The sequence below is a fragment of the Somniosus microcephalus genome, chromosome 27 (assembly GCF_052327205.1).
Source record: "Somniosus microcephalus isolate GS21.2 chromosome 27, FLI_Smic_1.0, whole genome shotgun sequence".
Lineage (NCBI taxonomy): Eukaryota > Metazoa > Chordata > Chondrichthyes > Squaliformes > Somniosidae > Somniosus > Somniosus microcephalus.
This window is the reverse complement of record NC_141013.1, coordinates 23,542,698-23,563,785: the sequence shown is the minus strand read 5'-3', so window position 1 is coordinate 23,563,785 and position 21,088 is coordinate 23,542,698. Positions and strand designations below refer to the sequence as shown.

At 41.5% G+C, this 21,088-nt stretch overlaps 1 protein-coding gene across 6 annotated transcripts in view; it reads left to right on the top strand.

The window, feature by feature from the left end:
- Window positions 1–21,088, top strand: part of rnf111 (ring finger protein 111) — a 137,163-nt gene that overhangs the window by 64,064 nt on the left and 52,011 nt on the right. For all 6 annotated transcript variants that reach the window (XR_015073824.1, XR_015073825.1, XM_085968709.1 and 3 more), the window contains one exon: window positions 14,703–14,829. Coding sequence is in view for 4 of the 6 variants with exons in the window: in XM_085968709.1 (XP_085824835.1) it covers window positions 14,703–14,829 (127 nt within the window). In the remaining 2 variants the exon portion in view is untranslated. The remainder of the gene's footprint in view (window positions 1–14,702; window positions 14,830–21,088) is intronic.

The following is a 21,088-nucleotide window of genomic DNA, read 5'->3' as shown; positions in this document are numbered from 1 at the left end:
CCGTGTTGGGACCAATTTCTAAGCAGATCTTTTAGCTCATCAAACATCCATTTTGCAACAGTAGCTTTTCTTTCCTCCACTATTACTGCTTCCAGTAAGGTTGCCATCCAAAAAGCTTCAACAGCAAGTGTAAACTACATTTTATTTTCGTGTCAGGACAGAGATGAAACCCAACTTGCACAGTGTTGCATCTAATTTTTGTAACCCCAAGACTTCAGGAAGGGAAGAAATTGTATTTGCCAGAATTATCTCGGGCTGTGAATCAATGACTGGGATTTGCAGAGGCAAAATCCAGCCATACCACCTAAGCCACAGCAGGTGTCTTGTGTTTCAAGCTGTGAACTTGGAGACTGTGTAAAGACTCTTGTCACATTTTTTGCCTGCAACTTCCTTCCCTTGATTTTAAAGTTGCCAACACTTTCTAGCTATCTAGCATCATTATTTTGGCCAAGGAAATCTGTCCAATGCTATCTGGAATGTCTACTTTAAATGGAAAAAACATATATTACATTTATTAGATATATTTCTTAAGGCTAAAGGGATATGGGGAGAAGGCAGGAACAGGGTACTGAGTTTGGATGATCAGCCATGATCGCATTGAATGGCGGAACAGGCTCGAGGGGCCGAATGGCCTACTCCTGCTCCTATCTTCTATTCTGAACTAGTAGTATGCCCTCAACATGTATTTTTCAAACTTGTGTTCTAATCATGAAAGACATGACAAACACTGTTGTCTGCCACTGATCGTGTTGTGCAAAGTCGCTGAGCTGGGTGGGTTCAGGCGAAGTTGCCGTAACCATTTTAAAATAAAAGTTGCTCGGCCTCTCCCAGTAACTCGGTGGGTAAATGCACTGTAGAGTGTGCCAAGAATCCAGACACAACTAGCATGGTTCCAGGCTGTGTCCATGATTTGCAGGTGTGTGCAGAGTTATTGGATGTCAGGCATGGTGATGATGGGGCAATACAGTTGGCCTTGGAAACCCCATGTTAGGAAGGTGCTTTGATGCATGACCTGAGTGCAACAAGCTTATCTGGCTATGCAGTGGCATTTAGAATACCAGCACACATTACAGGAAACTTTCGTTTATCCGGATGTTAAATGTCCGGAAAGCTCTATCTACCGGCAAAATTCAGGAGTAGGTTCAGATAATTTTTTTTCTTTTCGTTGCTTCTTTTCTCCAGTCCTGGCTCTGCAAGTGTCTCTGTAGCTAAGCAACAGCTTCAGCTAGACGCTTGCAAGCTGCGCCGACTGTTTTGAAGCTGTTGCTAAGCAACAGGGTTTGTTGCTTCACACGGAGCTCTGAGCTCCGTATGTTTTAACATTAGCGCTGGTTTCTACGGCAGTTTTGATCTAATGGCACCAGCTCGGTCCTGTCAGTGCCGGATACCAGAAAGTTTCCTGTAGTTGGGCCGAATGACCTGTTTCTGTGCTCTATATGTTATATATAGTTCTATGTAATACGATCAGCTGGACGATAAAGGTCTGCACCACCAACTATATGTCTGAGCTGCAGTATAACTACCAGTGGGTTTTTTTTACTCCATAACCTTTGGCAATCTGCTGTGCTACCTTTTCATTTCATTTCTAATGACTGAAAAGAGCTGACTCTTCGACTAGCTCTTTTCAATAATGTGAAATTTCAGTGACAACCAGCGGCTGGTAATCTGCATTCTGCAGTATGCACCAGCTCTGCCATTCTCCCAGTTAGCAGCCATGTAAGTAGCAAGTACAATTCCAGCTCTTCACTTGCACTGTTGTTGAACATGTCCGGAATACAGGATTGTTTGATATGGTGTAACCGGTAGAATTGTGGCATTTCTTTTTTTCAACTAGGGCTGAAAAGCATTAGTGCAAAGCTGGAAATTTGTCAGTTGTAATTTGTGAACAAAGTTACATATAGTAAGATGGCTACTGGTGATTTCTCATCCAAATTTTTGAAGCATTTAACATTTTATTTTCATTTGTGGTTTCTATTTCAGTCAAGTTGTATAATTTTAAGCATAAATGTAATACTGTATATTTTTACATTTCAGCAATTGTAGCCGGATTAGATGCATCATACTTTTGAGGCTGAATTTGAAGTCTATGAACCTTTTGTAAATGTAGGCAAATACTGTATAACATATAGTTTGTTTGAAGGATCATTTACAACATGGTTGCTTTGAGTGTGTCAACTGTTCTTCGTATTCTCAGCTATGAATACATTAAACCCAATGGGATTTATCACCACAGCACACTACAGAGTAAAGGATTTTCATGATTAAAGATAAAGAGCAGAGTTGTTGGAGCTTTTCTGTACTGCCAGCTGATTGCAAATGAACATATATATGTTGAAGAAGTCAAATTAACCATGTGGTAGTTTTGTATTTGTTTACTTTGCATCTGGGACCTTAATTTGAATACAGCCTAGATAAAGGGAGGGGAGACTGTGGGGATCCAGCATGAAATGAGTTTGAGCAGTGTTGACTCTCATCCACAGTGCAAAGCTGCCTACCAATATTTCAAATTGATAGTATCACTCGGAGATTATAAAGATGTTTGGGTGTAACAAGACAAAGGTGTCGCAACTCCTCAGATAATGAAGCCGTCCCTGCCTGCAAGCAGCAAGACCTGGACGACATTCAGGCTTGGGCTGATGAGTGGCAGGTAACATTCGCGCCACACAAGTGCCAGGCAATGACTATCTCCAACAAGCGAGCGTCTACCCACCGCTCCTTGACATTCAACGGCATTACCATCGCTGAATCCCCCACCATCAATATCTTGGTGGTCACCATTGACCAGAAACTTAACTGGACCAGCCACACAAATACTGTGGCAACAAGAGTGGGTCAGAGGCTGGGTATTCTGCGGCGAGTGTCTCACCTTCTGGCTCCCCAAAGCCTTTCCACCACCTACAAGGCACAAGTCAGGAGTGTGATGGAATACTCTCTACTTGCCTGGATGAGTGCATCTCCAACAACACTCAAAAAGCTCGACACCATCCAGGACAAAGCAGCCTGCTTGATTGGCACCCCATCCACCACCTTAAACATTCACTCCCTCCACTACCGGCGTACCGTGGCTGCAGTGTGTACCATCTACAAGATGCACTGCAGCAACTCGCCAAGGCTTCTTCGGCAGAACCTCCCAAACCCGCAACCTCTACCACCCTAGAAGGACAAGAGCAGCAGGCGCATGGGAACACCACCACCTCCAAGTTCCCCTCCAAGTCACACACCATCCTGACTTGGAAATATATCGCCATTCCTTCATCACCGCTGGGTCAAAATCCTGGAACTCCCTCCCTAACAGCACTGTGGGAGTACCTTCACCACACGGACTGCAGCAGTTCAAGAAAGCAGCTCACCACCACCTTCTCAAGGGGAACTAGGGATGGGCAATAAATGCTGGCCTTGCCAGCGATGCCCACCTCCCAGGAATGAATTTTTAAAAAGCCTTTGGACTTTGGACCGCAAATCAAGATACTGATACTAATAGATCCTAGTGTTTTCCTCCTGGATTTATCCACCAATTAGGCAACAGAACAAAAAACACCCCCTTCTAAACCTCCAGGCCCACAGAATTTTAACAGGACAAACCAGCAAATAGGACTGAGTTGTCTGAGCTTCAAAGGTTGGATTGCTAGGACTCGGGCTGCAGGTGCAAATTACCCATGTAATTTGACATCTTCTGAGGCTGGGGCTTCTGGGAGATGCTTAATGCTGACATTATAGCTCAACAATTGCTGTTTTCCATATTTGTGTAGAAATTTTAAGTGTTCATCTGTTTTAATAGAGGCATTTACTCATTTAAATAAACTAACTAATTTAAGGCCTTCATTAAAGTAGTAGACCAAGGAATGATATGGATCCATTAAGTACTAAAAATTAAAATTAAATTTCTAAACTTATGAGATAAAAATAAAGTGTTCTGTTCCCCATGGAAGGTGTTCATCACCATCATTAGCACATAAATTAGGAAACAGAACTAAAAACACCCCCTTCTAATCCTCAATGCCCACAGAATTTAAACAGGACAAAGCAGCAAATAGGACCGGGTTATCTGAGCTTCAAAGGTTCCATCGACAAAGTGCCACATAGGAGACTTGTTAAGAAGATGGAAGCCCATAGAATTAAGGGGAAAGTGGTGGTATGGCTACAGGATTGGCTCAGTCACAGGAGGCAGCGGGTGGTGGTGGATGGATGTTTTTCAGGCTGGGAGGTGGTTTGCAGTGATGTTCCCCAAGGGTCAGTTTTGGGTCCATTCCTCTCTTCAGTTTTTATAAGTGATCGAGACTCAGGTGTGAGGAGCAGCATTTTAAAGTTGGCAGATGATGTGAAACTTGGCAACATAGTGGATGGTGATGAGGGTAACTGTAGACTTCAGGATGCCTTAGACAGGATGGTTAAATGGGTAGAAGCCAGGCAGATCGAGTTCAATGTGGAGAAATATGAAGTGATGCACCTTGGGAAAGACAGTATACTATAAATGGCACGATTTTGAAAAGTGTCGATGAGCAGAGAGATCTTGGTGTCCATACACACACATCCTTAAAGATGGCACGGCAGGTTGATAAGCTGGTTTAAAAAAAGCATATGGGTAACTTAAGTTTATAAATAGAAGCATGGAATATAAAAGCAAAGAGATCATGCTAGAACTTTATAAATCACTGGTTAAGACTTCTGGGTGTCACACTTCAGGAAAGATGTTGAGGCCACAGAAAGGATACAGAGGAGGTTTACCAAGATGTCGCCAGGGAGGAGGGACTTCAGTTATGAGGAGAGGAAGGGAAAGTTAGGGCTGTTCTCCTTGGAACAGAGAAGGTTAATAGGTGACCTAATCGAGGTTTTCAAGATGATGAGAGGTTTTGATAGAGTAGATGGAGAAAAACTATCCCCTCTGGCGTGTGAGTCAATAACCAGAGGTCATAGATTTAAAATCATTGGCAAAGGGATCTGGAGGGGAGAAGAGGAGAAATGTTTTTACTGAGTTGTCAGGATCTGGAATGCTCTCCCTGAAAAGGTGATGGAAGATGATTCCATAAATAATTTTAAAAGGGAGATGGACAGATACTTGAGGATGAGGAACTTAAAGGGATATGGACAAAAAGCGGGGGTGTAGGACTAAGCACGACTGCTTTTTCAAAGAGCCAGCACTGGCACGATGGGCCGAATGGTCTCCTTATGTGCTGTAGGTTTCTGTGATATTCATCAAATAAAATTAGCTCAGTTACCTAACTCTGGATTACTGATTTGGAGAGCTGTGTCTGAGGATTTTCAGTTTTTAATTAAATTTGTTGATGAGATCTGCCTTTTTATCCATTTGTTTCTTTTCCAAATGTTTGTGTCAACAAGATGAAGTTAAATTGGCACTGGTAATTTTTTAGAAGCTTTCATAGCTGCAAAGTGCATTAAGTGATGAGGACATCCCATAACCTAAATTTATTGCTAGAATGAGATATTGCTGCATCCACCTCTACTGTTGTGTACTACATGCATAGCAGTTGACTTATCAATCGCAAAACTAAGCCACTTCCTGTAGGGACTCTCTTGTTTTCGAAAGATTATCTTTTCAATTCACCAGTTGATCATTTGAATTTGGACAACAAGCAATCCAACACGTGAGAAATGAAGCTTTACGTGCCGCTCATTGCTTCCACCTGTTAGCAAACTGAACTATCTATCTTATTGAGCTACTTTGTGTAGTTCATTTTCATCAAATCTGTGAATAGTAATGACATTTTCATAAAATGTTCTTGAGCAGAGAGACCTGAACTGGGGGCCATAAAAAATAAGATAGTCACTAATCCAAAAGAGAATTCAGGAGAAACACCTTTAACTAGAGAGTGGTTAGGATGTGGAACTCGCTACCACAGGGAGTAGTTGAGGCGACTAGCATTGATGAATTTTGGGGGAAGCTCGATAAGCACACGAGGGAGAAAAAAATAAAAGGATATGTTGATGGGAAAGCAAAATAGTGCAGATGCTGGAAATCTGAAATTAAAGACAGAAAATGCTGGAAATACTCAGCAAGTCAGGCAGCACCTGTGGAGAGAGAAACGGAGTTAACCTTTCGGGTCGATGACCTTTCTAGCCAGTTCTGACAAAAGTTCATCAACCTGAAACGTTAACTCTGTTTTTCTCTCCACAGATATGTTGATGGGCTCAGATGAAGATGGGTGGGAGGAGGCTCGTGTAGAGCATAAACACTGGCATGGGCCAAATGGCCTGTTTCTGTGCTGTAAATACTTTGTAATTCACTATTCTGCATGCTCAGAAGAATTCGAGGTAAATTTGTGCTTTGTAAGATAACGAGTAACCAGCTTTAAATTAGAATTCTCCTTTTATTAAAAAAAAACTCTTTGTAAAGCTTGCATCATGTTCTGCTGCATTTCTCTTGTTTTTCTCAGGGCCTGCATACAGTATCTGCAGCCCATAAATCCGCACTTGCGGATGTGGCTGTACACTGTATTTCATTCACTAGCAAATTTAAAACTATATTGTACTTGTCGTGTGTGCATATAAAATACTCCTGCCTGTTCAAGATCACATTGAATGTGCACCTTATTTATCAACTTTATTACTGTTAAAATGGAGTTGCTTTTTGTCAGAAATTTCCTCTCGAATACAAGCAATGGTTCACAGCTTTTTCAATCATTGGAGCCAGAAAGTAAGCACTGAAAAACTATTTTTTTTCTACTGAATAAAATACTTACTTCAAATTGAATGAACAGCTAAAGAAATGAGAAACAATATAAAGACATAGCCCACAATGAGCATCATCAATACATTATACAGCCATATTCTATGCTTGCTAAACATAATAGCATTTTAAAATTTAAGTTGAATTAAAATGTCAAAAAGTGGTGTGGGAAAATGGGGTTTCAATTCATGGCACTGGCACCAGTACTGGGGAAAGAGGGAGCTGTTCCGTAGGGACGGGCTCCACTTAAACCGGGCTGGGACCAGTGTCCTGGCGAATCGAATAACTGGGGCTGTAGATAGGACTTTAAACTAAAAAAGGGGGGAGGGGTCAGGTGAGGGGAAATTTGGAAATCTAAAGAGAAAGGTCAGTGCAATAGAGCAGTGTAGTGATTTGGGTAAAAATAAGCAGAGTGTGACGGGAAGGGACAGAGTTTAATGGCAGCGGTGCAGCAGAGAATAAGGTCAAAGCAGGGAATAATGGTAAAAAAATTTAAATTACAGGCTCTTTATCTGAATGCACAAAGCATTCGTAACAAGATAGATGAACTGGTGGCATAAATAGAGATAAATGGGTTTGATCTAATCGCAATTACAGAGACATGGTTGCAAGGTGGCTAAGGTTGGGAACTAAATGTTCCAGGGTACTTGACGTTTTGAAAAGACAGGCAGAATGGAAAAGGAGGGAGAGTAGTCCTGATAATAAAGGATGACATAAGGACAGTAGCAAGAAAGGATCTCTGCTCGGGAGATCAGGAAGTGGAATCCGTATGGGTGGAGATGAGGAGTAATGAGGGGTAGAAAACACTGGTGGGAGTAGTATATAGGCCCCCTAACAGTAGCTATACCATTGGACAGAATATTAATCAAGAAATAGTAGGAGCTTGCAACAAAGGTAATGCAATAATCTTGGGGGACTTTAACCTTCATATAGACTGGACAAATCAAATTGGCAACGGTGGTCTGGAGGATGAGTTCATGGAATGCATTTGCGACAGTTTCCTAGAACAATAAATGTCATGGAACCAACCAGGGAACAGGCTATTTTAGATCTTGTATTGTGTAATGAGACGGGGTTAATTAGCAATATCAGTAAAGGATCCTCTGGGGCAGAGTGATCATAATATGATAGAATTTCACGTTAATTTTGAGAGTGACTTGCCTAAGTTCGAAACTAGAGTCTTAAACTTAAATAAAGCCAATTACATAGGTATGAGGGGCGAGTTGGCTAAGGTAGATTGGAAAAATAGATTAAAAGGTATAGCGGTAGATAAGCAGTGGCTAGCATTTAAAGAAATATTTCATAATTCTCCACAAAATTACATTTCATTGAGAAACAAAAACTCCACAGGAAAAGTGATCTAATTGTGGCTAACTAAAGAAGTTAAGGATAGCATTAGATTGAAAAAAGAAGCTTATAATGTTGCGAAGTATAATAGTAAGCCTGAGGATTGGGAGTGTTTCAGAAACCAGCAAAGGTTGACCAAAAAATTAATAAAAAGGGGAAAAAATAGTGAGAGAAAACTAGCAAGAAATATAAAAGCAGATTGTAAGAGTTTCTATAAGTATGTAAAAAGGAAAAGAGTAGCAAAAGTAAACGTTGGTCCCTTAGCAGCTGTGACAGGAGAAATTGTTATGGGGAATAAGGAAATGGCAGAAACGTTAAACAAATATTTTGTATCTGTCTTCACAGTAGAAGACACAAAAAACATACCAAAAATGGTGGGAGCCAAGGGTCTAATGAGGGTGAGAAACTTAACATAATTAATGTAAGTAAAGAAAAAGTACTAGAGAAACTAATGGGACTAAAAGCTGACAAATCCCCTGGACCTGACGTCCTACATCCTCGGGTTCCTGAGGTGGCTGAAGAGATAGTGGATGCATTGGTTTTGACCTTCCAAAATTCCCTAGATTCTGGAATGGTCCCAGTGGATTGGAAGGTCGCAAATGTAACACCGCTATTCAAGAAAGGAGGGAGAGAAAGAACAGGGAACTACAGGCCAGTTAGCCTGACAACAGTCATCAGGAAAATTCTGGAATCCATTGTTAAAGAAGTGGTAACAAGTCATTTAGAAAATCATAACACGATTAGGCAGAGTCAACATGGTTTTATGAAAGGGAAATCGTGTTTGTCAAATTTATTAGAGTTTTTGAGGATGTAACTAGCAGGGTAGATAAAGGAGAACCAGTGGATATATTTGGATTTCCAAAAGGCATTCGATAAGGTGCCACATGAAAGGTTATTACACAAGATTAGGGCTCATGGGGTTGGGGGTAATATAGTAGCATGGATAGAGGATTGGTTAACGGACGGATAAACGGATCTTTTTCAGGTTGGCAGGCTTAAACTAGTGGGGTGCTGCAAGGATCAGTGTTGGGGCCTCAGCTATTTACAATCTATATTAATGACCTAGATGAAGGGACCAAGTGTAATGTATCTTAAGTTTGCTGATGATACAAAGCTAGGTGGGTCAGTAAGCTGTGAGGAGAACACCGAGTCTGCAAAGGGATATCGATAGACTAAGTGAGTGGGCAGTAAGGTGGCAGATGGACTATAATGTAGGGAAATGTGAGGTTATTCACTTTGGTAGGAAGAATAGAAAAACAGAATATTTTTTAAATGGTGAGAAACTTTTAAATGCTGGTGTTCAGAGAGATTTGGGTGTCCTTGTGCAAGAAACACAGAAAGCTAGCATGCAGGTACAGCAAGCAATAAGGAAGGCAAATGGCATATTGGCCTTTATTGCAAGGGGGTTGGAGTATACGAGTAAGGAAGTCTTGCTGCAATTGTACAGGACCTTGGTGAGACCACACCTGGAGTACTGTGCACGGTTTTGGTCTCCTTATCTAAGGAAGGATATACTTGCCTTGGAGGCGGTGCAACGAAGGTTCACTTGATTGATTCCTGGGATGAGAGGGCTGTCCTATGATGAGAGATTGTGTAGAATGGGCCTATACTCTCGAGTTTAGAAGAATGAGAGGTGATCTCATTGAAACATACAAGATTCTGAAGGGGATTGACAGGGTAGATGCTGAGAGGTTGTTTCCCCTGGCTGGGACTAGAACTAGGGGGCATAGTCTCAGGATATGGGGTAGGCCATGTAAGACTGAGATAAGGAGGAATTTCTTCACTCAGGGTTGTGAATCTTTGGAATTCTCTGCCCCAGAGGGCTGTGAATGCTGAGTCTGAGTATATTCAAGGCTGAGATAAGATAGATATTTGGACTCTAGGGGAATCAAGGGATATGGAGATCGGGCAGGAAAGTGGAGTTGAGGTCGATGATCAGCCATGATCTTATTGAATGGTGGAGCAGGCTCAAGTGGCCCTGTGGCCTACTCCTGCTCCTATTTCTAATGTTCTTATGAACAATATGGGATTCAGGATAAATGCAGTCTTTATTTAATTTTCTTTTCATTTTTGTACCACTGACCTTCATTTTGTTTCTATTGATTAGGATTAATGCAAAAACTTTACAATAGACTGATAGCAAGTCCCCGTTCAAAAATAGTCTCCTTTCTGGAAAGATTTTGCAGTGGACCAATCTTATCAAAGTTTTCACATCGGGTCTGATCAGCAGAAACATACAATACCTTCAGTCCCAATTATGGCAACAGTTCAGCTTCTTGCTCCACCTTCAACCTAATTTTTGCAACAACAAAAAAGACTGAGTTCAACAGAATATTTTAAATAATCTTTGTTGATTTTATTCTGTCAGTTGCATGGTCTTGTTGCTGGCTCTGACCTACTTGCCAGCAAACAATTTGCGAATGTTTCAATTGTTCAGCTAAACCGCTAACCTTGTTGGTGTTGTAAATCAACTGATTTTCTGCTGCTTTTCACATTAATTCTGCTGTTCATTAAGGATATTTTCTGTCCCCACAACATTTCAGTGCAGTTTTAGAAGAATTTTGGTGGCTGGGTCAATGAGGTGGAATTCACATCAGTAACTCTTGTCATTGATTAGTGCTGCACTGGTGGTGATGGTTATTTTTGCTAAAATTGAACATCATTTGTCAGAGACTCTCAGCCTTAGTTTAGTGCCAGCACTAATCTAGGCTGACATTTCAGTACAATACTGAGGGAATGCTGCACTGTCAGAGGTGCAGTCTTTCACATTAGACATTAAATCAAGACTGTGCTTATTCAGGTGGATATAAAACATCCCATAGCACTATTCCGGGAAGAGCAGGGGAGTTTTCTGTGTCCTTGCCAGTGTTTATCCCTCACCCAACACCATTAAAACAGATTATCTGGCTATCTACCTACCTGCAGTTTTTGGGACCTTGTTGCACGCAAACTGACGGTCACTTTTGCCTACATTACAATATTTACTACACTTCAAAAATACTTCATTGGGTATGAAGTGTTTTGGAATGTCTTGAGGAGGTACAGTACGTAAATTGTTTCAAAGAAGTTGCTAAGTTTGAGGTGAAAATCAACTATCCGAAGACAAAAGCCGCGCATTTCCATATTGGATTGTGTAAACTGGATGTTTTAAGATACTGTGCATTTTGAGTCATGTAAAAAAAAAAGTCAGTATGGGTTTAACTTGCCTAATCTGTGTTATTTCAGCTTCAACCTGAAAAGTAATTTGGAAATTGCTGGCATCTAAAACATAGCCTTAAGATATAGTTGAAATGACTAACCAGTGATTAACTGGGTAATGACTCTTAAAATACAATTAGTAATTCAGTTGGTGGATGGTGATCTTGGGGAGGACCAAGCCTGTAACTAGTAGTTTCTGAGGAGATTCTAATGTGATGATGCAGTATAATCAGCGCATTCTCCTTATGTTTGTTTTGGAAACTCATTTGGTTGCAGCTGCATAAAGCATTGATTTTAGCTGTACGCTGATGGTATTTAAGCCTCTTTTGGACTACTTTTGGCTATAGTGATTTTTCTTGATAACAGAAAATAAGAGGGGGTAGAAAGAGAACAGCTATTGTAATTTTAATTGTGTGGCTCAGTTTTATTTGTAATTATTGCGTTCTCATTTAAATTGTAATTTGTGGTTATTATTTTACCATTTTGAAGACTACAGTAACCTTCATCCATTCAAATATAATGTAATGTCAGAATTTCCACTTCAAGCTCTTTTCACAGCTCAGTTGATAAGTGAGTGTATGTAACGGAGTCATACAGACTAGAAGGTCCCAGGTTCAAATTCAGATTTCCAGTCTGTGCTGAGTCAGTTAGTCTCAGCCAAGTTTCTAGCATGAATACTACAAATGACTTGCAACCCCCCTATGAGGTGCATCAACACAACATTTTGTTTTTTTAACATTAGGTGATGGGAAAATGAGGGGAAAACCAGCAACAAGAGTGCCAGAGATTTGAGAGATGAATACAGCTGCCTATTTGTACTGGCAGACCACTTATGAATCCGTTTTTTAATTCATTTTTAGGATATGGGTGTCGCTGGCAAGGCCGGCGACATAAGAAAACTACTAGGCACTAAGCGTTAAACAAAGCTTTAATCAACTGTTTTACAACATGGAGGTCTAGTTGTGTCCTTCACTAGTTCCTGTTAATGTCCTGTGCAAGCTGGGCCTGTGCCCGAGTATTTATACTCTCCCTGGACAGCGCCACCCGTAGGCCGCTCAATATTATTTCATAAGTCTTTCTTTCATGAATGATAGCAAAATACTGCAGATGTTGGAAATCTGAAATAACAACAGAAAATGCTGGAAAAACTCAGCAGGTCAGGCAACATCCGTGGAGAGAAATTTGAGTTGACGTTTCGGGTCGAACCCGTCAAAACTGGAAAGAAAAGAAAATGGATCGAAGGCAGGGCTGCAATCGGACAAAAGAATAAAAGAAACAAAAGAAGTATAAGAGACAATAAAAGGTATTAGAAGCTAGACGAGATGGTAATAGGCTGAGATTAGGTGTAAAGTGTACTGGCAGGGCAAGAGATAGCTGCCGAAACATCAACTCAAATTTCTCTCCACGGATGTTGCCTGACCTGCTGAGTTTTTCCAGCATTTTCTGTTGTTATTTTCTTTCATGAACGACTGATTCATGTCAGCCGGCATTTATCGCCCATCCCTAGTTGCACTGAGAAGGTGGTGGTGGGCCGCCTTAAACCACTGCAGTCGGTATGGTGAAGGTGCTCCCACAATGCTGTTTAGCTTTTGGATGCAACTGAGTGGCTTGGTCGGTCACTTCAGAGGGCAGTTTAAGTGTGAACCACGTTGGTGAGACTGGAGTCACATATAGGCCATACCTGGTGAGGACGGCAGGTTTCCTTCCTTAAAGGATATTGGTGAACCAGTTTGTGTTTTTACGACAATTGTGGTCACTTTTACTGAGAGAGATTTTCTTTGACTTAATTCTCAAACTGCCATGGCAGTATTTGTACTCGTGTTGTGTTAACTGTAGCTCACCAAAGATTTATTTTACTGATTATTATGCCTGGCATTTTGACCGATGGTTAAGAAGAAGGGAATTGAAGTCAGCAACCTATTTCAGGAGTGATGCATAAAATCAGATTCACCTAATTTTGTCAGCACTTTCACTTCCTATTTGTTCCTTGCTTTATAAATAATGCATATATTTTTTTATTAAAGTTACAAACTCAAAACTCCCTCAGATACTTGTGAAGCGTAACAAGCCTTTGTGAAGGAAGTAAATGGATTAAACTAAGCACATGTAACTTTATCTTTTACAGGCATGTGATTGTTGCTCCTCGCCCTCTGGGCAATACCCTTGTCCCCAAACTTGTAAAACAAAAACAAGTAGAATAGCAAAATACTGCGGATGCTGGAAATCTAACAACAGAAAATGCTGGAAACACTGAGCAGGCCAGGCAGCATCCGTAGAGAGAGAAACAGAGTTAACATTTCAGGTCTGGGACCTCTTTCCACGGATGCTGCCTGGCCTGCTGAGTGTTTCCAGCATTTTGTGTTGTTGTTAAAAACAAGTAGAATTTTTATTTTGAAACCTATTCAGGTTTTGGTACTGTTTGCATTGTTCTCACTGAACTGAATTTCGCTGTTGTGATTGACAAGACCCATGAGAGAGAGCATTATAAGTACACTAACTGTTATAAATCTCATCATCATAAACTACTCCTGAAATAACACTGGACGGCCAGCTGGTGGCGCCGTCCAAGGAGTATAAATACTCGGGCGTGGGCCCAGCTTGCCAGGGACATTTTGTAAGACCGGAACTAGTGAAGTACAACTAGACCTCCATGTTCTGAAACAAGTTGATTAAAGCCTTGCTTTATACTCAAACCAAGTGTGTAGTGAGTTTATTACGTCACTAACCAAATGGTTTTTGAAACCAATATCTGCAACTTAAATATCTACAAATAAAAGTTGAAAGGTACACTTTCTTCCCCTTGCGCCTATCTGTGGCATGTGCAGAGTACTGCCGCAGACATGATGCTGAAAATGGTGGAAATATACAGCAGGACTGTCAGCATCTGAAAAAGAAAAGGCAGATTAATGTTTTGAGTTGTGACTCTTCTTGAAATGTTAACCTGTCTTTTCTCTTTTTGAGGTATTCCAGAATTTTCTGTTTTTTATTTCCGACTTCCAGAAATCACGAGTTTTCTATTAATCCGAGGTGCCTTAAACCAAACTCAGTTAATGTAACAGTGGAGTTAGTGGATATGCACCAACGCTAGACTGTGCATTTTGAATCTCCACTGGGTTTGTTTGATTTGTAGATGCAGTCAAAACAGTAACTTGTGTTTATTTGTACGGTAGATCAGTTTCATAAGTCAATGAATATTTGAATTTTGCTCAGAAAAATGTTCCACTGGGTGGAAAACAGATGCACGTAAAAAAAACAGAGGCTGGTTGAAGGCTTTGTGTTTCTATGGTATGTATGAGATTAGCACAGTACATGTTAATACTATTAATTAACTATATAATATTATATTGCAGTATTCTTGCCTCTGATACTTTTGTGTATTTAGGTCACACTGGGTGGAACTCAAACTTCAAGACCACATAGTTTATTGTACATGTTAGATTGTTGCTGATTTTAAATTTTGTGCTGTTTCCAGGAAATATTGATGAGGATGTTGTGGTGATTGAGGCCACCTCAGCTCCCCAGGTTACTGCCAATGAAGAAATCAATGTTACCTCAACAGACAGTGAAGTGGAGATCGTCACTGTTGGGGACAATTGCAGGTGAGAATTTCAATGTCTTTAAATTTGCAGCAGATCAAAACTCCCTGACCTTTGAATGTTGATTTACAGAACTGTTTCAAAGGAATATTCCCAGATTCCTACAAGGTTTTATCTGAGTAATTGTATTCTGAAGTATTCCTTTAAATAAAGCTTATAATGACCAGGTGCAACGGTGTAGCAGCAATAATACTGTATATGGATGAAATGTGTACTAGGATTTCACGTTTCAGAAAGGAACAACTTCAGCATGCGATAATTTTATTTCAATCTGAACGGAAATGATCCTAGGAAAAGTGCAATTAAATATTTTTTTTGTGATATTTTCGCACACATCCCCACAGTTTCTGAAGAAATGGTTAACTTTTGATTTAATTGGTATGTACGTCAACCAGTTTTGTGGGTGCAAAATAAGTAATAAAAACTCTGGAATAAGAGTTATATTAACGCTGAGTCCCAATCCCAATCAGTATTTACCGCATCTTGACGATGAAAAGTTCTTGCACAAGATTGTTCCTTTTTGCAACATTAAAGTATAAACTGATAGTGAAGGTGTCCGCTTTAGCTCAGTAGTAGCACTCTTGCCTTTGAGTCGGAATGATGTTCAAGCCCCACTCCAGAGACTAGAGCACGTTGTGCAGCACTGAGGGAGTGCTCCACAGATGAAGGTGTTGTCTTTCAAATGAGATGTTAAACTGAGGCCTCATCTGACCCCCTCGGGTGGATGTAAAATAAAAATTGCAAATTAAGGATAACAAAAGAAAATAAGAAATGCTGGAGGAACTTTTTTTTACTAAAGGTAAAGGTAAGTTTACCTGCATGGGTGGTGGAACAAGAAACCTTTAATAGGTTTCAAGAAGGAACTAGACAGGAACTTGTCAACATACAGGATACAGGGTTATCCGATCACCAAGGGAATACTGTTAATAGATGGATTGAAGATCTTCTGTCTAAAGCTGTTACGATGTTACTATTCTTAATCTGTTCTCTGACATCCACATATGCATCAGAATGTCAGCAACAAGCACTACAAACTTTGAAAGATAACTTCACAAAGTAAGGGTCATAGATAGTCATAGCGTTATACAGCACAGAAAGAGGTCCTTCGCCCCATCGCGTCCAGCACTTGGTCCGTAGCCTTGTATGCTATGGCGTTTCAAGGGCTCATCTAAATGCTTCTTGAATGTTGTGAGGGTTCCTGCCTCTACCACCCTTTCAGGCAGTGAGTTCCAGATTCCAACCACCCTCTGGGTGAAAAAGTTTTTCCTCAAATCCCCTCTAAACCTCCTGCCCCTTACCTTGAAACTATGCCCCCTGGTTATTGACCCCTCTACTAAGGGGAAAAGTTCCTTTCTATCTACCCTATCTATGCCCCTCATAATTTTGTACACCTCAATCAGGTCCCCCCTCAGCCTTCTCTGTTCTAAGGAAAACAACCCCAGCCTGTCCAGTCTCTCTTCATAGCTGAAGCGCTCCAGCCATGGTAACATCCTGGTGAATCTCCTCTGCAGCCTCTCCAATGCATAGAAACATAGAAGATAGAAGCAGGAGTAAGCCATTCGGCCCCTCGAGCCTGCTCTGCCATTCAATGTGATCATGGCTGATCATCCAAATTCAGTACCCTGTCCCTGCCTTCTCCCCATATCCCTTGATCCCTTTAGCCTTAAGAAACATATCTAGCTCCTTCTTGAATATATTTAATGAATTGGCCTCTACTGCCTTCTGTGGTAGAGAACTCCACAGGTTCACCACTCTCTGGGTGAAGAAATTCCTCCTCATTTCTGTCCTAAATGGCCTACCCTTTATCCTTAGGCTGTGACCCCTGGTTCTGGACTCCCCGACCATCGGGAACATCCTTCCTGCACCTTGTCTGTCCAGTCCTGTCAGAATTTTATAAGTTTCAATGAGATCACCTCTCATTCTTCTAAACTCCAGCAAGTACAAGCCCAATCGACCCAATCTCTCCTCATACGTCATTCCTGCCATCCCAGGTATCAGCCTGGTGAATCTTTGCTGAACTCCTTCCATGGCAAGAACATCCTTCCTCAGATAAGGCGACCAAAACTGCACACAATACTCAGGATGTGGTCTCACCAAGGCCCTGTACAACTGCAGCAAGACATCCTTGTTCCTGTACTCAAACCCTCTCGCTATGAAGGCCAACATACCATTTGCTTTCTTAACCGCCTGCTGCACCTGCATGCTTACCTTCAGCGACTGGTGCACAAGGACACCCAGGTCTCGTTGCACTTCCCCTTCTCCCAATCTATTGCCATTCAGATAATAATCTGCCTTCCTGTTTTTGCCACCAAAGTGGATAATCTCACATTTATCCACGTTATATTGCATCTGCCATGCTTCTGCCCAATCACCCAACCTGTCCAAATCATCCTGGAGGTTCTCGGCATCCTCCTCACAGCACACACGCCCACCCAGCTTTGTGTCGTCTGCAAATTTGGAGTTATTACACCTAGTTCCCTTGTCTAGATCATTAATATATATTGTGAATAGCCGGGGTCCAAGGACCGATCCCTGCGGTACCCCACTAGTCACTGCCTGCCACTCGGAAAAAGACCCGTTTATTACAACTCTTTGAACATAAGAACATAACATAAGAAATAGGAGCAGGAGTAGGCCAATTGGCCCCTCGAGCCTGCTCCGCCATTCAATAAGATCATGGCTGATCTGATCCTAACCGCCAATCCACTATGACAGGACTATCTCCTGAATCTAACAGCATTAGACACACGAAAACAGGAGCAGGATCAGGCTACACGGCCCCTGGGCCTGCTCCGCTACCCACAGGGCCATGACCTATCCGAACCTAGACTCATGTCCAAATTCCTGCCCGCTCCCCGTAACCCTTAATTCCCTTTACTTCTAGGAAACTGTCTATTTCTGTTTTAAATTTATGTAATGATGTAGCTTCGACAGCTTTTTGGGGCAGCATATTCCATGGACCTACCACCCTCTGAGTGAAGTAGTTCCTCCTCATCTCAGTTTTGAAAGAGCAGCCCCTTATTCTAAGACTATGCCCCCTAGTTCTAGTTTCACCCATCATCTGGAACATCCTCCCTGCATCCACCCGATCCAACCCCTTCATAATCTTATATGTTTCAATAAGATTGCCTCTCATTCTTCTGAACTCCAATGAGTAGAGTCCCAATCTACTCAACCTCTCCTCATATGTCCATCCCCTCATCCCCGGGATTAATCGAGTGAACCTTCTTTGTACTGACTCGAGAGCAAGTATGTCCTTTCTTAAGTATGGACACCAAAACTGTATGCAGTATTCCAGGTGCGGTCTCACCAATACCTTGTACAACTGAAGCAATACCTCCCTATTTTTATATTCTATCCCCCTAGCAATGAAAGCCAACATTCCATTGGCCTTCTTAATCACTTGCTGCACCTGCACACTAACCTTTTGAGTTTCGTGCACCAGGACCCCCAGATCCCTTTGTACTTCAGTACTTTCAAGTTTCTTGCCATTAAGATAATAACTTGCTCTGCGATTTTTCCTGCCAAAGTGCATAACCTCACACTTTCCAGTATTGTATTCCATCTGCCAAATCTCTGCCCACTTACTTAGCCTGTCTATGTCCCCTTGCAGGTTTTTTATGTCCTCCTCACTCACTCACTACTTTCCCTCCCATCTTAGTATCATCTGCAAACTTTGACGTGTTACACTCGGTCCCCTCCTCCAAATCGTTAATATAGATTGTAAAGAGTTGGGGACCCAGCACTGACCCCTGCGGAACACCACTGGTTACTGATTGCCAGTCTGAATATGAACCATTTATCCCAACTCTCTGCCTTCTGTTAGATAGCCAATCCTCTATCCATGCCAGAATATTACCCCCAATCCCGTGATTTTTTTATCTTAAGCAATAATCTTTTGTGTGGCACCTTGTCAAATGCCTTTTGGAAGTCTAAATACACTACGTCCACTGGTTCACCTTTATCCACCCTATATGTTACTTCCTCAAAGAACTCCAGCAAATTTGTCAAACATGACTTCCCCTTCATAAAACCATGCTGACTTTGTCTTATTAAATTATGATTATCCAAATGTCCTGTTACTGTCTCCTTAATAATGGACTCCAAAATTTTACCTACCACAGATGTTAGGCTAACCGGTCTATAGTTTCCAGCCTTCTGTCTACTGCCCTTTTTAAATAAGGGTGTTACATTAGCAGTTTTCCAGTCTGCCGGGACCTTTGCTGAGTCCAGGGAGTTTTGGAAGATTATTACCAATGCTTTGCTTTCTGTCTGCCAACCAGTTTTCTATCCAAGTCAATACCTTGCACCAATCCCATGTGCCTAACTTTACATGCTATTCTCTTATGCGGGACCTTATCGAAAACCTTCTGAAAGTCCAAATATACCACATCCACTGGTTCTCCCTTATCTATTTTACCAGTTACATCCTCAAAAAATTCCAGTAGATTAGTCAAGCACGATTTACTTTTTGTAAATCCATGTTGACTTTGTCCGATCCTGTCACTGTTTTCCAAGTGATCTGCTATTACATCTTTTATAATGGACTCTAGCATTTTCCCCACTACCGATGTCCGGCTTATCGGTCTGTAATTCCCCGTTTTCTCCCTACCGCCTTTTTTGAATAGTGGGGTAACATTAGCTACCCTCCAATCCATGGGTACTGTTCCAGATTCCATCGAATGTTGGAAGATGATCAGCAATATATCTACTATTTCTAGGGCCACTTCCTTAAGTACACTAGGATGTAGATTATCAAGCCCTGGGGATTTATCGGCCTTCAGTCCCATCAATTTCCTTAACCCCATTTCCTTACAAATACTGATTTCTTTCAGTTCCTCCCCTTCATCAGACCCTATGTTCCCCGACATCTCTGGGAGGTTAGTTGTGTCCTCCTTTGTGAAGACAGAACCAAAATATGTATTTAATTGTTCTGCCATTTCTTTGTTCCCCATTATAAATTCCCCTGATTCTGACTGCAAGGGACGCTCACTTGACTTCACCAATCTTTTTCTCTTCACATATCTATAAAAGCTTTTACAGTCAGTTTTTATGTTCCCTGCAAGCTTGCTCTCATATTCTATTTTCCCCTTCTTAATTAAACCCTTTGTCCTCCTTTGTTGAATCCTAAACTGCTCCCAATCCTCAGGTTTACTGCTTTTTCTGGCCAATTTATATGCCCTCTCCTTGGATCTTATGCTATCCCTAATTTCCCTTCCTTCCTATAGTGTGGCGACCAGAACTGCGCACAGTATTCCAGCTGTGGTCTAACTAGTGTTTTGTACAGCTCCATCATAACCTCCCTGTTCTTGCCTTCATTAGCCGAGGCAAAGAATATAAGTATCCCATTTGCCTTTTTAACCACCTTATCTACCTGTCCTGCTGCCTTCAGGGATCTATGTACATGCACACCAAGGTCCCTCTGATCCTCTGTCCTTCCTAGGGTCTTACCATTCATTGTGTATTCCCTTGCCTTGTTAGTCCTCCCAAAATGCATCACCCCACACTTTTCAGGGTTAAATTCCATTTGCCACTGTTCTGTCCATCTGACCAACCCGTCTATATCGCCCTGTAGCCTGAGGCTTCCCTCCTTGCTATTTACCACTCCACCAATTTTCGCGTCATCTGCGAACTTACTGATCATACTTCCTACATTCATATCTAAATCATTAATGTACACTACAAACAGCAAAGGACCCAGCACCGATCCCTGCGGTACACCACTGGACACAGGCTTCCAGTCACAAAAACAACCTTCGACCATCACCCTGTGCCTCCTGCCACTAAGCCAATTTTGGATCCAATGTGCCAAATTGCCCTGGATTCCATGGGCTCTTACTACCTTGACCAGTCTCCCATGCGGGACTTTGTCAAAAGCCTTACTGAAGCCCATGTAGACTACATCAACTGCACTACCCTCATCCACACACCTAGTCACCCTCTCTCAAAATTCAATCAAATTGGTTAGTCATGATCTCCCTCTGACAAAGCCATACTGACTATCCTTGATTAATCCTTGCCTTTACAGGGTCTTGAAAAAAATCTTAGTTTGGGGTTAATTAATGGGATACTTTTTTGTCTTTTTGTGGGAGTCTTGCAGCTTTAAAGAAAATCCTAGTTTGCATAGTATATTTGACAGAGGACAATGTTATGGAAAACAAGCCCCAAGTTGGGTTGACCATGCAATTTGGTTATTTTGGCTGTGGCAAGAGTGGATTATTTTCCATAGACCATTAATCTGTCATTTTGAACTGAGTCTAAA